At 41.8% G+C, this 12,750-nt stretch overlaps 1 protein-coding gene and 4 non-coding genes across 5 annotated transcripts; 3 read left to right on the forward strand and 2 right to left on the reverse strand.

Moving 5' to 3' along the window:
• Positions 1-246: 246 nt before the first annotated feature.
• Positions 247-2,583, forward strand: and3 (actinodin3). The gene is made up of 4 exons (XM_030792991.1): positions 247-295; positions 1,483-1,637; positions 1,873-2,409; positions 2,479-2,583. The coding sequence occupies exons 1-4, from the start codon at positions 247-249 to the stop codon at positions 2,581-2,583; spliced, it is 846 nt and encodes a 281-aa protein (XP_030648851.1).
• A 545-nt stretch (positions 2,584-3,128) lies between these two features.
• On the forward strand, positions 3,129-3,210 carry trnal-uag (transfer RNA leucine (anticodon UAG)). Its single transcript has one exon. It is a non-coding gene; the product is annotated as a tRNA-Leu (tRNA).
• A 638-nt stretch (positions 3,211-3,848) lies between these two features.
• On the reverse strand, positions 3,849-3,922 carry trnat-agu (transfer RNA threonine (anticodon AGU)). The gene has a single exon. It is a non-coding gene; the product is annotated as a tRNA-Thr (tRNA).
• Positions 3,923-6,749: 2,827 nt separating this feature from the next.
• On the reverse strand, positions 6,750-6,831 carry trnas-gcu (transfer RNA serine (anticodon GCU)). Its single transcript has one exon. It is a non-coding gene; the product is annotated as a tRNA-Ser (tRNA).
• A 906-nt stretch (positions 6,832-7,737) lies between these two features.
• On the forward strand, positions 7,738-7,819 carry trnal-aag (transfer RNA leucine (anticodon AAG)). Its single transcript has one exon. It is a non-coding gene; the product is annotated as a tRNA-Leu (tRNA).
• The last annotated feature ends 4,931 nt before the right edge of the window (positions 7,820-12,750 follow it).

The following is a 12,750-nucleotide window of genomic DNA, read 5'->3' on the forward strand; positions in this document are numbered from 1 at the left end:
CAAGGTGTTTGTCCCTTACCATTTTACAAGCAGTTAATTACCGTTCGAAGGTGTTTCTTCCTCCTGCGCACACAGAAATACACCGCATATGTGTTGTTTTAATAAGTCAGTTTAAGAACCCTTTTAGTTTACCGCACGACGAATCAGGCGCAATAATGTTCGATGGTGGGAGGGTGCTCTTTGAACTTTCTAGCCAATAGCAATAACCAGCGTAATTACTGGTACAGACCGCAGTATTTATCAAGAATGTTCATTAAAGCTCTAACCAGAGAAGAGAGGTTGGAGAGACACAAAGGTAAGTCTGTCCAGTTGCTTCAATTAAGGCACATGTAGATGAAATAATTTTTGTATATGTGTTATTCTGTGTTGTGGGATACAGATCATTAAATGATAGTCGGTTATGATACTTTCGGTTCACTTGAACAATTTTGTCAGCTTGTTTTTCTGCCCTCCCCAGTGTGTTGAAGTGTTCCCTCTAACTGGTCTTGTGAAGCATTGTGCAGTATGTAGATGTTCATAGTACTGACTGACTTAGCTGTGTACCATCATCACTCAGATTCTAGTCTTACAGTCAAGACATTTTGTGCAAACTTTTTTTGCGGCTCAGTCCTGGGAAAAAGTGTCTCGGAGGGTGCCACCAGATAAAGACAGACACCGGTGGCTGAGTTTGACCACGGTATCTGTATTTGTCGTTTGAGTACTTAATATAGCTTCCTGGGTGTTGTTTTAGTGAAGAATCGAAGTAATACGCGAAAATAGTTGGTGCAATTGGAAGGAATGTTCTTGTCATGACATCATCACATAAAATAAATGAACATTTTTGTATGTAACAACTTCAAACGAAAAAACAATATCTGACTAGGTGCAAAGGGCGCATAAATTGTGAAATGTGAAATGATCACAGACACACACACACACACAACACAAGTCCGTGTAAAGCGAAAACACTGCCGTAAGAAAGGTTCTTCATTAAAGATTGAATCAATGTAAATGTTCAGTATCGCCTGCATAACATGTCGCATATCTGAAACTGTTCTTTGTGTGGCATCAACATTTTCCTCGCTGTTTGCAGGCGTTAAAGATGATCTCCCGGGTGTTACTAATGGGGACACTTCATTGTTTGCTAATGCTGCCAGGTAAACTCTAGGTTTACTTCTCTTTTAATTAACTGATTTCACTGGGAAACGAGTTCAAATTTTAAGTTGGTGTTTCTTTTTTCCTGACAATATTACAGCTTTGCTGGAATGCACATCTCTCACAAAGATCAGGGGAAGTAAAGGTAACCATTCAGCACTGTTCCTACAGTTTGATAAAAATACATTTTTACCACATTTTGTGTATGTGACATGTTCGTCTCATGCTTTGTAATTAATCAATCTGTGCCAGATAAATTGAATGGAATGCTTAGATATGCATCTTACTGGACTTACACATGATATAAAACCATACACATTTTTTAAACTTAAGCTTTGTATTCAGCAGTGTCTGTGGATGGTGTCAGCATTGACTCCAGCAAGGCCAATGACTTCTTAGCTCATTCACGTCCCAAACGTCAAACTGGTCCAAAGTGGTATCACAAGAACCCAGACTTTCAGTCATATTACCGCTTTTACAACAGCATTGGACATATTGAAGGGGTGAGGGCAAAAGATATGGGGACTTGTTTCATGAAACTGCTTTCTTTCTTTTGAGTGAGTGTGTGTGTGTGTGTGTGTGTGTGTGTGAGTGTGTGTGTGCGGGCGCATTGCACTACATGTTGATTTAGTTGCTTCATTTTCTTCATGAGATATTAAGTTGACATATTGCCAACACTCTCATTTTGTCACTACAATGAACACAAAAACTCACGTCTTTTCCCTTTAATTCTTTCAGCTCTATGAAATTGATAAGATCAGAATGCTGTACCAGCAAATGCGCCATCTTGAGCAAGAGTACGGTCCGGATGCTTCCAGTTTCCAGAGCCGTCTTGGCCTTCCAGCTGCCACGACGACTTCTCCAACAACACCTAAACCCACAACCCCACCTCCTCCCCCACCCACCACTCCAACTCCACTCGCACGCGCTCTTTCCCAGGGTGATGTGATGTATCTCTGCAATCCTAAAGACCCATTGTGTAAGCCACACATTGTCTATCTGCCAACAGGCGGCATCCCTATAGTCTGTGATCCACGTTATCATTCAGACTGTAAACTTCCAACTCTTCCTGAAGCCCCTGCTGAGCCTGAAGCACCTTCTCCTTCTGCCTCCAAGGAGTCCCCTCCATCTAATCCTATAACCTTTAAAGGGATGGAATATGATTGCGATCCATATTGGGATCCAGACTGTTTGATTGACCACCCGCCTAGACCTATGAAAGAAAGTGTTAAGCCTCCATCACTCCCAACGACCCTCCCCGTCAGTGAGAAAAAGGTGGAGGAAGAGAAGCCGTCAGAGAAGCCAAAGGTGGAGGAAGTCGCGACAGAAACCCCAGCCTTAGAGAATAAGGAAACAGAGGTGGATCCAGATCCTTATGATCCTTATGATTTCAATCGAGATCTCTTTGATCCATATCGCTATTCTTACCCAGCCCCAGAGCCTCAGTAGTCAGCTGGTTTTAAAATGACCTGTTATCTGAATAAGAACAGTTTAACAATAAAGACAGAATAAACAGAAGAATACTTATATGCCAAAGCTATGTATAAGTAACTGTAAGAAATACGATTATATTTGTTCAGTTTTGCGAATTGGGAAAATACAATGTAAATTAAACCTAAAGACCTTACTAGAAAAAGCGCTGGAAAAGCGCCGGTTTTCTGCTCAGTTTTGCTGAAATAAATATACATTTCAACACTGGGTCTATTTATTTCGAACCATGTTACACGGCGATGTATAACGTTGATTTCTGTATGCATGTTTTCTCAAAACGTGTGAACTACGATAGAAGTTGTGCCAGGACATTTTTGTTGCGGCGAACACCTAAAACAAATCTTTGGTCAAATACTTTGATAACATATACACGGGGTAGTGGAAGGTTTTAAATAGAAATGCGTGATGATTAAAAAATCAAACACGTTCTATTAACTTCTTTCTACACAGAAAACTCACGCAATCATGTGCATTTATACTGTATTCTCACCTTTTGAGCGCACGGTAGCGTGGCCGAGCGGTCTAAGGCGCTGGATTTAGGCTCCAGTCTCTCTGGAGGCGTGGGTTCGAATCCCACCGCTGCCAACATGGTACTTTTGACGATATGCACTGTATGTACGTATTTAGGTTTCAGGAAGGAATAATATACAGTCATAATATACAAACTGATTTGAAAATACGACAATGCCTGTACGAATCAATAAGTTATTTGAAAGATCGACAACCAAATGCGAACACAAAATGGCAAGATTTGTGGAACGAGTTCCCAGAAGAACAAATTCATCTACACTACAATACATTACTGAAAAATTCAGTACTGATGTAATATACATATTTATATAATGCTGATGGATCCATGAGTGCAAATTGCCAATCTTTTATGTTTTATTTATGACAGGAGATATGCTGCCGTATGGAAAGGTATTTGCCATGTATATTGTCTGACAAATAGACATTATAAGTATACATTTCACAGATTTCAATAAATGCAAAAATTAAATATCAGTCCTAATCAGACAATTCCATTTTTGGCTACGCTTCCTTCGTGCGTTGAAAGTCCATTTGCCTCTCTTTCTACTGTGGCTGTGGAACGCTTTCTTTTTTTAAAAATCTGAAACAGGGTGTAAAGCCTTTGACCATTTCAGTTTGAAATAAATTAGCATTACCTACCATACGTTATCACAGTTTACTGCGTCTACTATGCATGATGATGATATCCCAAAAGGCACCGCTGGGATTCGAACCCAGGATCTCCTGTTTACTAGACAGGCGCTTTAACCAACTAAGCCACGGCGCCGGATGGCACATTTGCAGAATCGTCTTTTTTTCAGGTTTCACTACAAATGTACATCTATCACGGTTAATAGAATAGAGCAGATAGAATATCTTTATTGCCCTTGCAGAAGTACAGTTGTAACTGCGCCAGTACAACGAGATTGAGCATGCAACTTCCGCGCTCGATGCTATAAAAAAAAAGATAAATAAGGTAAAAACAGAGCAATAACTAAGATAAAATAGTAATAAAGTAGTAAGTAAAAGAGTAACAAACAATATGAAGAGTGCAGTAGTACATAAACAGTGCAAAAGCCCAGATGTGCAAAGCGGGAACAAATGTGCAATGCAGCAACAAGATGTGCAATGCAGCAGTTGTATTCTTTTGACTCATATACGCTCATACTGAGACTCCTTAAATCCCTCTGGTCACAAAGAGTTACCTGACTGCTTAAATTTCACATTTCTTATGGAAATCTGTGTGATATCTGCGAGATGTCTGTTGTTAAGATATGTTGAGCTTGAGATATCCGAGAGTTGAGCTATATGGATTGCTTTGAGTCTACTGACTGGAGTGTGCTCCAGGAACCACACGGTGAGGACACTGAGGGACATACGCGCTGACTACCTAAACTTCTGTATGGTCATTGTTGTTCCCATCAAAACTGTGCATTGCTTTCCAAATAAGAAGCATTGGATTACCAGTAACGTCAAGGACCTCCTCAACAAGAAAAAGAAGGCTGGGCAGAGCTGAAGCGCATTTAGGGGGAGCTCAAGGTCCGGCTGAGAGAGGCAAAGGAGTCATACAGAAGGAAGATGGAGCAGAGGTTGCAAGAAAACAGCATGAGGGAGGTCTGGGACGGGCTGCAAAATGAAGAGCAGTAGCGCAGCAGACAGGGATGAAGTGAGAGCAAATCAGTTAAGCCAGTTCTACAATAAGTTTGATAGCCCTGCTCCTGCTGCTACAGCCTGCCCAGTAATCACCCCGACACCTCTTCCCCCAGCTGCTAATCCCTGTCCAGTTCTCACCCCCTCATCTCCCCCATCAGCTACAGATGTACCCCTCTCCCCCAGGCTGCCATCATGGACAATGTGACCCGATCCCCTCCACCATCACCGCAGATCCAGTTAGAGGAGAGCTGAAGAGGCTCCGCCCCAGCAAGGCAGCTGGCCCGCACAGGGTGTGCCCAAGAATTCTTGAGGCCTGTGCTGTCAAACTCAGGGAATCCCTTCAACATGTTTTCAGCCTGAGCCTACAACTGGGGAGGGTCTCTGTACTGTGGAAAACATCCTGTCTCATCCCAGTTCCCAAGAAGGCACACCCCAGTGCACTGAATGACTTCAGGCCAGTTGCCTTAATGACACATATTATGAAGACCTTGGAACGGGTGCTGCTCCATCTCCTCAGACGTCAGGTCCACCGTGCACTCGACCCACTGCAATTTGCTTACCAGGAGGAGGTGGGTGTGGAAGATGCCATCCTCTATCTGCTACACATGGCTTACTGTCACCTGGACGATGGGAGCGGTGCAGTGAGGATCACATTCTTTGATTTCTCCATCCCCTCCTACTGTGGGTCGATGTGGAGGTTGTCAGAACCTACAAGTACCTGGGGCTGCAGCTGGATGATACACTGGACTGGTCAGCAAACACTGATACTCTTTACAGGAAGGGGCAGTGCTGGCTCTGTTTCCTGAGGAGGCTGGAGTCCTTCAACATCTGTAGGAAACTCCTGCTGATGTTTCACCAGTTGGCAGTGTTCTCCTCTATGCTGTGGTGTGCTGGGGAGGCAGCATTAAGGAGAGGAATGCTCTGTGGCTGGCCAGGCTGGTGAGGAGAGCTGGCTCTGTGGTTGGCACGGAGCTGGATTCCCTTATGCTAGTGGCAGAGAGGAGGACCCTGAATAAACTGTTGTCCATTGTGGACAATGCCCGCCACCCTCTGCACAACACAATCACTAGGCAGAGGAGTATGTTTAGTGGCAGACTGCTGTCTCAGTCCTGCTCAACAGACAGACTGAAGAAGTCCATTGTCCCACAGGCTATGCGGCTATTCAACTCCTCCCAGATGGCAGGGTGCAATCGACTATTACACATGATGCTGTCTCTCCATTGCTACCCATGCTCACCTGCATTCTGTCATTAGCTGCTGGACTGTTGGTTATTGGCTATGTTAGCCTTATGTGCAATTTTGTATTGTATTTGTTTATATATGATGTCCAATTTGGTTTTTTATATATAATTTACAGTAATTCTTATTCTTATTATATTATATTATATTATATTATTATTCTTGCCCTCTTAATCACCTTGCATTTGCACTACCTCCACTGGCACATAATCTATCATAGTGACAGCTCTCTGTAGTGGTTCTGGTGGCTAGACTATCACTTCACTGCTGTGTTTTTGTTATTTTTGTGTGTATTGGTGCTCTGTATGTGTTGTATAAGCCACAGGATGCCTACATTTCCCCCAGGATTGATAAAGTATCTATCTATCTATCTATCTACAAAAGTTGTCCATCCACAGTGTAAATTTTAGGACATATTTGAAGTCATACCATTACCGACCCATACTCACCCAACATCTCAAATGATGCTGTCTCACTTCCTCTGTGTGTTTCTCCCATCCACGTCCTTCATTATGCAATTTGAATTAGTGTGATCAAACAACTACCTAACCCTGCAATGGACTGGCAACCTGTCCAGGGTTTTTCCCTGACTTTTGCCCAATGAGCGTTGAGATACGCTCCAGCACCCGCCGCGAACCTAATTAGGATAAGCGGCTTAGAAAATGAATAAATTAATGAATACTACTATTTAATGAGACAACGTGAAAAAACTAAACATTTTACGACGAGGATGGGATTCGAACCCACGCGTGCAGAGCACAATGGATTAGCAGTCCATCGCCTTAACCACTCGGCCACCTCGTCAGTGCTGCCACGCTGACGCTACGTAAGTTACGTATTTATAGCACCTGTTTTTCTGGTTGCGCAATTTGTAATATAACCTTTCACTGGCCGCTGCGACGTTTCAGCGTGAGAGACTTGCCAGCCAAGTAAGGAGCTTGGTGGAAGATGTTACTCCCTGACATGAGACCTCTTGGCCCTTACACTCATCCCAAATGATGATATTTAATACGAAAACATATTATTTTATGATTACTTCCATACCCTCTCGTTTTAATAACCCATTCTCTAGAACTGACAGGACTGACTGCACGTTTTACATTTATACCAGACGTTTTGCCTTCACGCCTGCACATGGGAAAATTGTGGAAATGGAAATAGAACAGTGCAAGTGTGCCTTCATTTTATGACAACGAATTATTATTTTGTTCATATGCAAAGGGTTCATGAGGGGTCTGTGTTGTATATATTATCATGAGCACCACTGGTGGCTTGGGTTATCATCCAACTCCGAGACGTCTTCCCCCAACTTCATTTCAAACATTATAACAGACTCACCTTGCCAGTCTATAGTGTTCTCATTTTTACTAGTACTTCTACATCGGGGGTCTCCCCTATCTAGGAAAGGGGAAGGGCGGGGTATATTAACGTGCCATTGCGCGATTGCCCAAATGTGGAGGGAAGTTCCGGTTTGAGTGTGAAGCTTAAGGTCGTCTATCCATGTTCTCCACTTCGGAACTAAAACGCAGGAATGAATTGCATAACTGCAAGTCATTTACCATCACATGCTTGTGAATACATACAGGACATAAAGCTTACTACTTTCGAATCACATCACGATGGCAGAAATCATGATATACAAGACAACAGTTTTAAGCATACATATAGGCATATTTTAAATAACATCGAGTACCAATATACAGCCAATCAGGTAGCGTGGCCGAGCGGTCTAAGGCGCTGGATTAAGGCTCCAGTCTCTTCGGGGGCGTGGGTTCGAATCCCACCGCTGCCAAAACATTTTCCACTGAAATGTTAATATAAAGTATTATTGGCTCTAACAATATGTTGTACCCTATATCTGTGAGCCAATATACCTTGTTCACTAATGGATGTAAATGGAAAAGCCAGAACTATAAAACAACTGTGGAGCCTCAACTGGAGAACCTGTTAATGTTCTGGATGCATTAAACTGATTTCACTAAACCTTGAGATTCACTGATCATCATCCGACAACAGTAACAAGAGGTGGATGTTACGGGAACAATTTGTCTACCCGGATGCATTACTCTAAATGCTATAACCTTTTATTTATGCGGTACTCATTTTGCCTCACAAACAAATAAATATAATGCGCAGCTGCCCTTCATTACTACGTGAATGTGTACTGGGCATCATTCCACCCCTTCATAGACCGCCATTTTGTTTATGTTTTGTAAACCCCCATTGTAAAAAAAAAAAAAAAAGTATTATTCGAATAAGGCAAGAGGGACAATATTTTGTACGACTTACACCCACCCGGTCGCATTTATTTCCCGAGAGCTCCGCGTTTATAACATCACTGAAAACTGTCAAATCAATGAACACACCGTCTCCCATCTCTCGTAGTCACCTCTCCAACCTCCAGCTTCCCGGATGACGAATGACGTCAACGAGCCATCTTTGTTCCCCTAATCCAAGCATCTATTTTTTATGTGTACATAGTGACACAGAGGAGACTAGCGGTTGCTTGTTCATTGTAATAAAGAAATAACAGCGAGGCGCGGCACACTAGCAGCGTTCGACGCAGACTAGCGCAAGAAAACTAGCTGGGAATAACACGCGCTGGAGTGTGAGCACAATCATCACTGAAATAACAGGGGAAGAGAATCTGTCGCGGACAGAGAAAACCGCCTAAGGCTGCCCATCCAACAATTTATACATACAGTTGGAATTGTTGATAGCCTACTCTTAATCTACGCCAACAATGTGAGTACATTGAGATTTTGATTCCGTAAATTGTCAATTATTGCATGACATTCTAGAATTTACTCTTGTACCCAAATGTGTTAAAGAGAATGAATGAGGTGTCAGTCCAAACCAGAGAAAATGAAACGCGTATCAGACGTTTGAATAATAAAGAAAAAATTCTAAAGCAGTGTGGTTTCATAAATAGCCTAGATCACATCGAAATACAGCTATTCAGTCATTGTTTTTTCAAAAGGTATTTATCTGAACTACCGAACAGCTTATTACTATAAATAGGTTATTGATGGCTTGACATTTCCACACTTATACTGGCCTCTGTCTATAGCACCCAGTCAGTATAATTATATTACGGTAGTACAACATCTTCAGCAGAAAAAAGAAAACAAGTTCCATGAAATGTTTTATCGTTATGAAATGTTCGGTTCTGAAATGGACGACCGCAAAAACACGCCTATACACCGGATTGGACTGGTTTGGTTGGAACAGGAATACGGAATCACCAAGAAATCTATCAGTTGTCGAATTATTGTAGTGATTTAAAATAATATGGTGAGCATATTATTGTTATTTTAATTCGATAGACAAAATGTCGGTCAGAAAGAAGATATTATAGCCAGGCTTACAGCCTCACGATTGCATAACAAATGTCATTCATAATATTACACATATACCCCGACTGTGTGGATGAAGGTATATAAATGTCTGAAACGTTTAGTGGATGGCTTATTTGACTAATCTGCCGACAGTAGTCCTCAGACATGATATTGTACACAAATTGTGGGGGTTGGGATGCTGACGGTCATGTTTATCGGGCTTGTGAAGCGCAATCGAGGACAATCATGTGTATTTCTTAACAGACTTGGGTTTACTTTAATTTGTTCCGTCGTTATATTTCGTTCAACGAGGCCAAACCTTTGTACCAGTCCGAAAGTGTCAACCGAATGGCAGCCACAATAGACGCAGGTGTTCCTCTGCAAGAAAAGATGGCCGTGGCAGCCTTTTCTCCGCTGCTCTCCCTGGGCGCGTTTATAAATTGGCTGAAACGGTCGTTGAGCCAATTATTACACTGCTCTGCCATAGTGCTAAAGCATCTCATTGAATCAAATTCGAAAAGAAAAGCAAGGACAAAGCCTACTTAGTGAAATATGTCTTCTATCTTTGATTTAAACACCACGTCCTCTCATGTGTCGGTGTACGCAAACATAATGTCGTAGACCTCATTTTTTTCTCCTGCAGATAAATTATGTACACAGCATCGTAGTTTACGAAACCTTTTGGACAAATTCACATGATATAGAGTTGTTGCGCACGCACACACAAGTAGTCTTATATTTAAAAAAGGCCTTTCATGTGGTTATAGGGAGGCTGTCCCGTTACTTATTAGTGCGTGTTGATAGGCCGACTGAATTGAATGACGAGCGATGAGCAATGAAAGAGCAATGACACAGACTGCCTCCTTAATATAACGCAGTTACAATTTTAATAACGTTTGGTGGCATTAAAATGGCCGAATGACCGTTTTAAAGGCTTTAGCACTTTTTGATGCTTTAGCTAAAGTGCCACTGTACGATCTTGAATGTGTGAATACGCTCTTAACTTATTCCCACGGATAGTCACTTGAATTGCTAGATGTTCGCAATCGGCCATTGTAGGGGTTCGTATGCTTGTCGAATTATTTGGTTTGTTAAAGCCTGGTATCTCTTGATTACAAGTAAGGCAGATGCGCAACACGTTAATTGCATCGGTTTACGTATTATTTTTCTTGAGAGAAATGATATTGATAAAGGCCTCGCCCATCCCAATAAGGTCGCCTGATAATTCAGTCGTGACACGGAGAGAGCCTAAGCGAGCTCTGTGCGTAGTGGTCTCCTCAGTCAGGATGTCAGATAATATTGGCTGATTGTTGAAATTACAGACACCGTTTTTCTGGACCTTCTCGTTTACAAATGTCAGTTTTTATCATAAAGAATACATGAACGGCGTAGAGATTTTTTAGAGCCACAAACGAAGGGTTGTACATGATGTGATAATGTGAATTCGCAGGATTTTCTTTTAAACATTATGCTGATATACAAAAAATGATGGTAACAATGAGGCCGAGTGAACAAGATTTAATGTCTAAATTGGTTATTTAGAACAACAGGCTGACAAGCTGGATGAGCAAGTAAACAACACATTGAAAAGCTATGAAAGCATGATCGTAGGCCATACAAACCTTAAAATATCCATTTTGTTTCTGCAGTGAGGCATCTAGTCATCGGTGTGTGTACTTATTGTTTGGAGGGGAAATCTTTCTTGCAGATGAAAATATCAGGTTAAATTGGGGTAGCCTAAACGTGGGATTAAATGAAGGATGCATTCAAAGGTGACCTTTATACAGATTTTGTCTCCTTGTGGCTAAAATTTTTCCTGGCTTTTTTATCTTCCTCTTTTCATTGTAGCAAGTCCCCATTCACAAATTTAAACGAATAAATACAAATAGAAATAAACTGTTTGACTTTTACTTCAAAAGGAGAAATATTCCTTACTCCCCTAATGGACTAATATGTAAACCATAATTATTTCACCTCACATAAATTAGAATATATTAATATTCAGCACTGTGTTTTATTTAGGTCACCTTAAATAAGTACTTAGTACTTCTTAAAGCTTAACATTCAACCACCCTGTGGCTAGTTGTTTTACTAGTCATTGAGAATCTTAAGGGAGTAATAACCTTCTCCAAGGTTCCAGATTTGTGCAGGATGTGTGTAAGTACATAGGCTTGTGGTACTGGATAATGGACTTGAATCAAGGATGTTCATTCAGGTATTTGGGACAGGCCATTTGTTGTCAAAAATGACACGGTTGAATTCGAAAATGTTGGTTTGTTGTCTAAGACTGATATTCAAACAACCAATCATTAGTTACTCTTGCTCTTCAAGAAGGCTGAAATGAATGCTTTATTGTCCTTCCATACATGTCCGTACCTAATGGATACCTCATGGGCTCTTTACAATGTTGTTACAAGGTCACAAAGATCAAGGAGAGGAATTTGTTATTGAGCTTTTTAAACATCGTGTGGCTTGGTTCTCAATGCACCAGCAGTTCCAGATGCACAGGGTCCCCAGGCAGATCATATGTCATGCTTATAGCAGCTTTCTAAGGGTACCTTGACTGTCTGACTTAACAATTTCAAAAGCACTGATTGGTTTAGAGAGCCTTGTTGTCTTTTGATGTCTTGATCTCTTTCTCTATTTGTATCTATTTTTCTCTACTTTCTATATTGCTGTACAACAGATTCCATTAGGGTTTTTTGGTGTTGGGTAACTCTGTAAACGTCTTCATGGTGGAGACAATGACGACGATGATGACGATGATGATGATGATGATGATGATGCTCTTTTTTTGTCATTCACATATGAGCACCAATGATGATTTTTTTTTTCATTTGCTGAATAATTTCATAACCCTTCCGATTGCTGGATAGCCAGGAAGTGCTGTGCTGAAGCCATGATTGAAGCCATCCCAATTCTGATCACATTGTGTCCATGCACAGGTCTGCCCCAGCCCCTGCCGGTGCCCCCGCTGGTCCCGAAGGAGGGAACCAGCCCCCTCCCAACCTCACCAGCAACCGTCGCTTACAGCAGACTCAAGCTCAAGTGGATGAGGTGAGTGACTTCTTCCTAAGCAAACAAATGTGTAAGCGATGATCTGTCACATTAAACGAAACAGGGAGAAAAAGGTAACTAAAACACAACGCTTCGGAGCAAACAACCCGTCATCTGTGATCATCAGGGAGGGAAAGTGGATTAGGTCGTGACATTCAAACGCACAACTGCATCTGTCTCGTTCTTTCACTCTCTGAAATGACATCCCGCTCATCTCTAGGTGGTGGACATCATGCGTGTAAATGTAGACAAGGTTCTGGAGAGGGACCAGAAGCTTTCAGAATTGGACGACAGGGCTGATGCCCTCCAGGCTGGGGCTTCACAGTTT

This window comes from Chanos chanos, chromosome 15 (genome assembly GCF_902362185.1).
Source record: "Chanos chanos chromosome 15, fChaCha1.1, whole genome shotgun sequence".
NCBI lineage: Eukaryota > Metazoa > Chordata > Actinopteri > Gonorynchiformes > Chanidae > Chanos > Chanos chanos.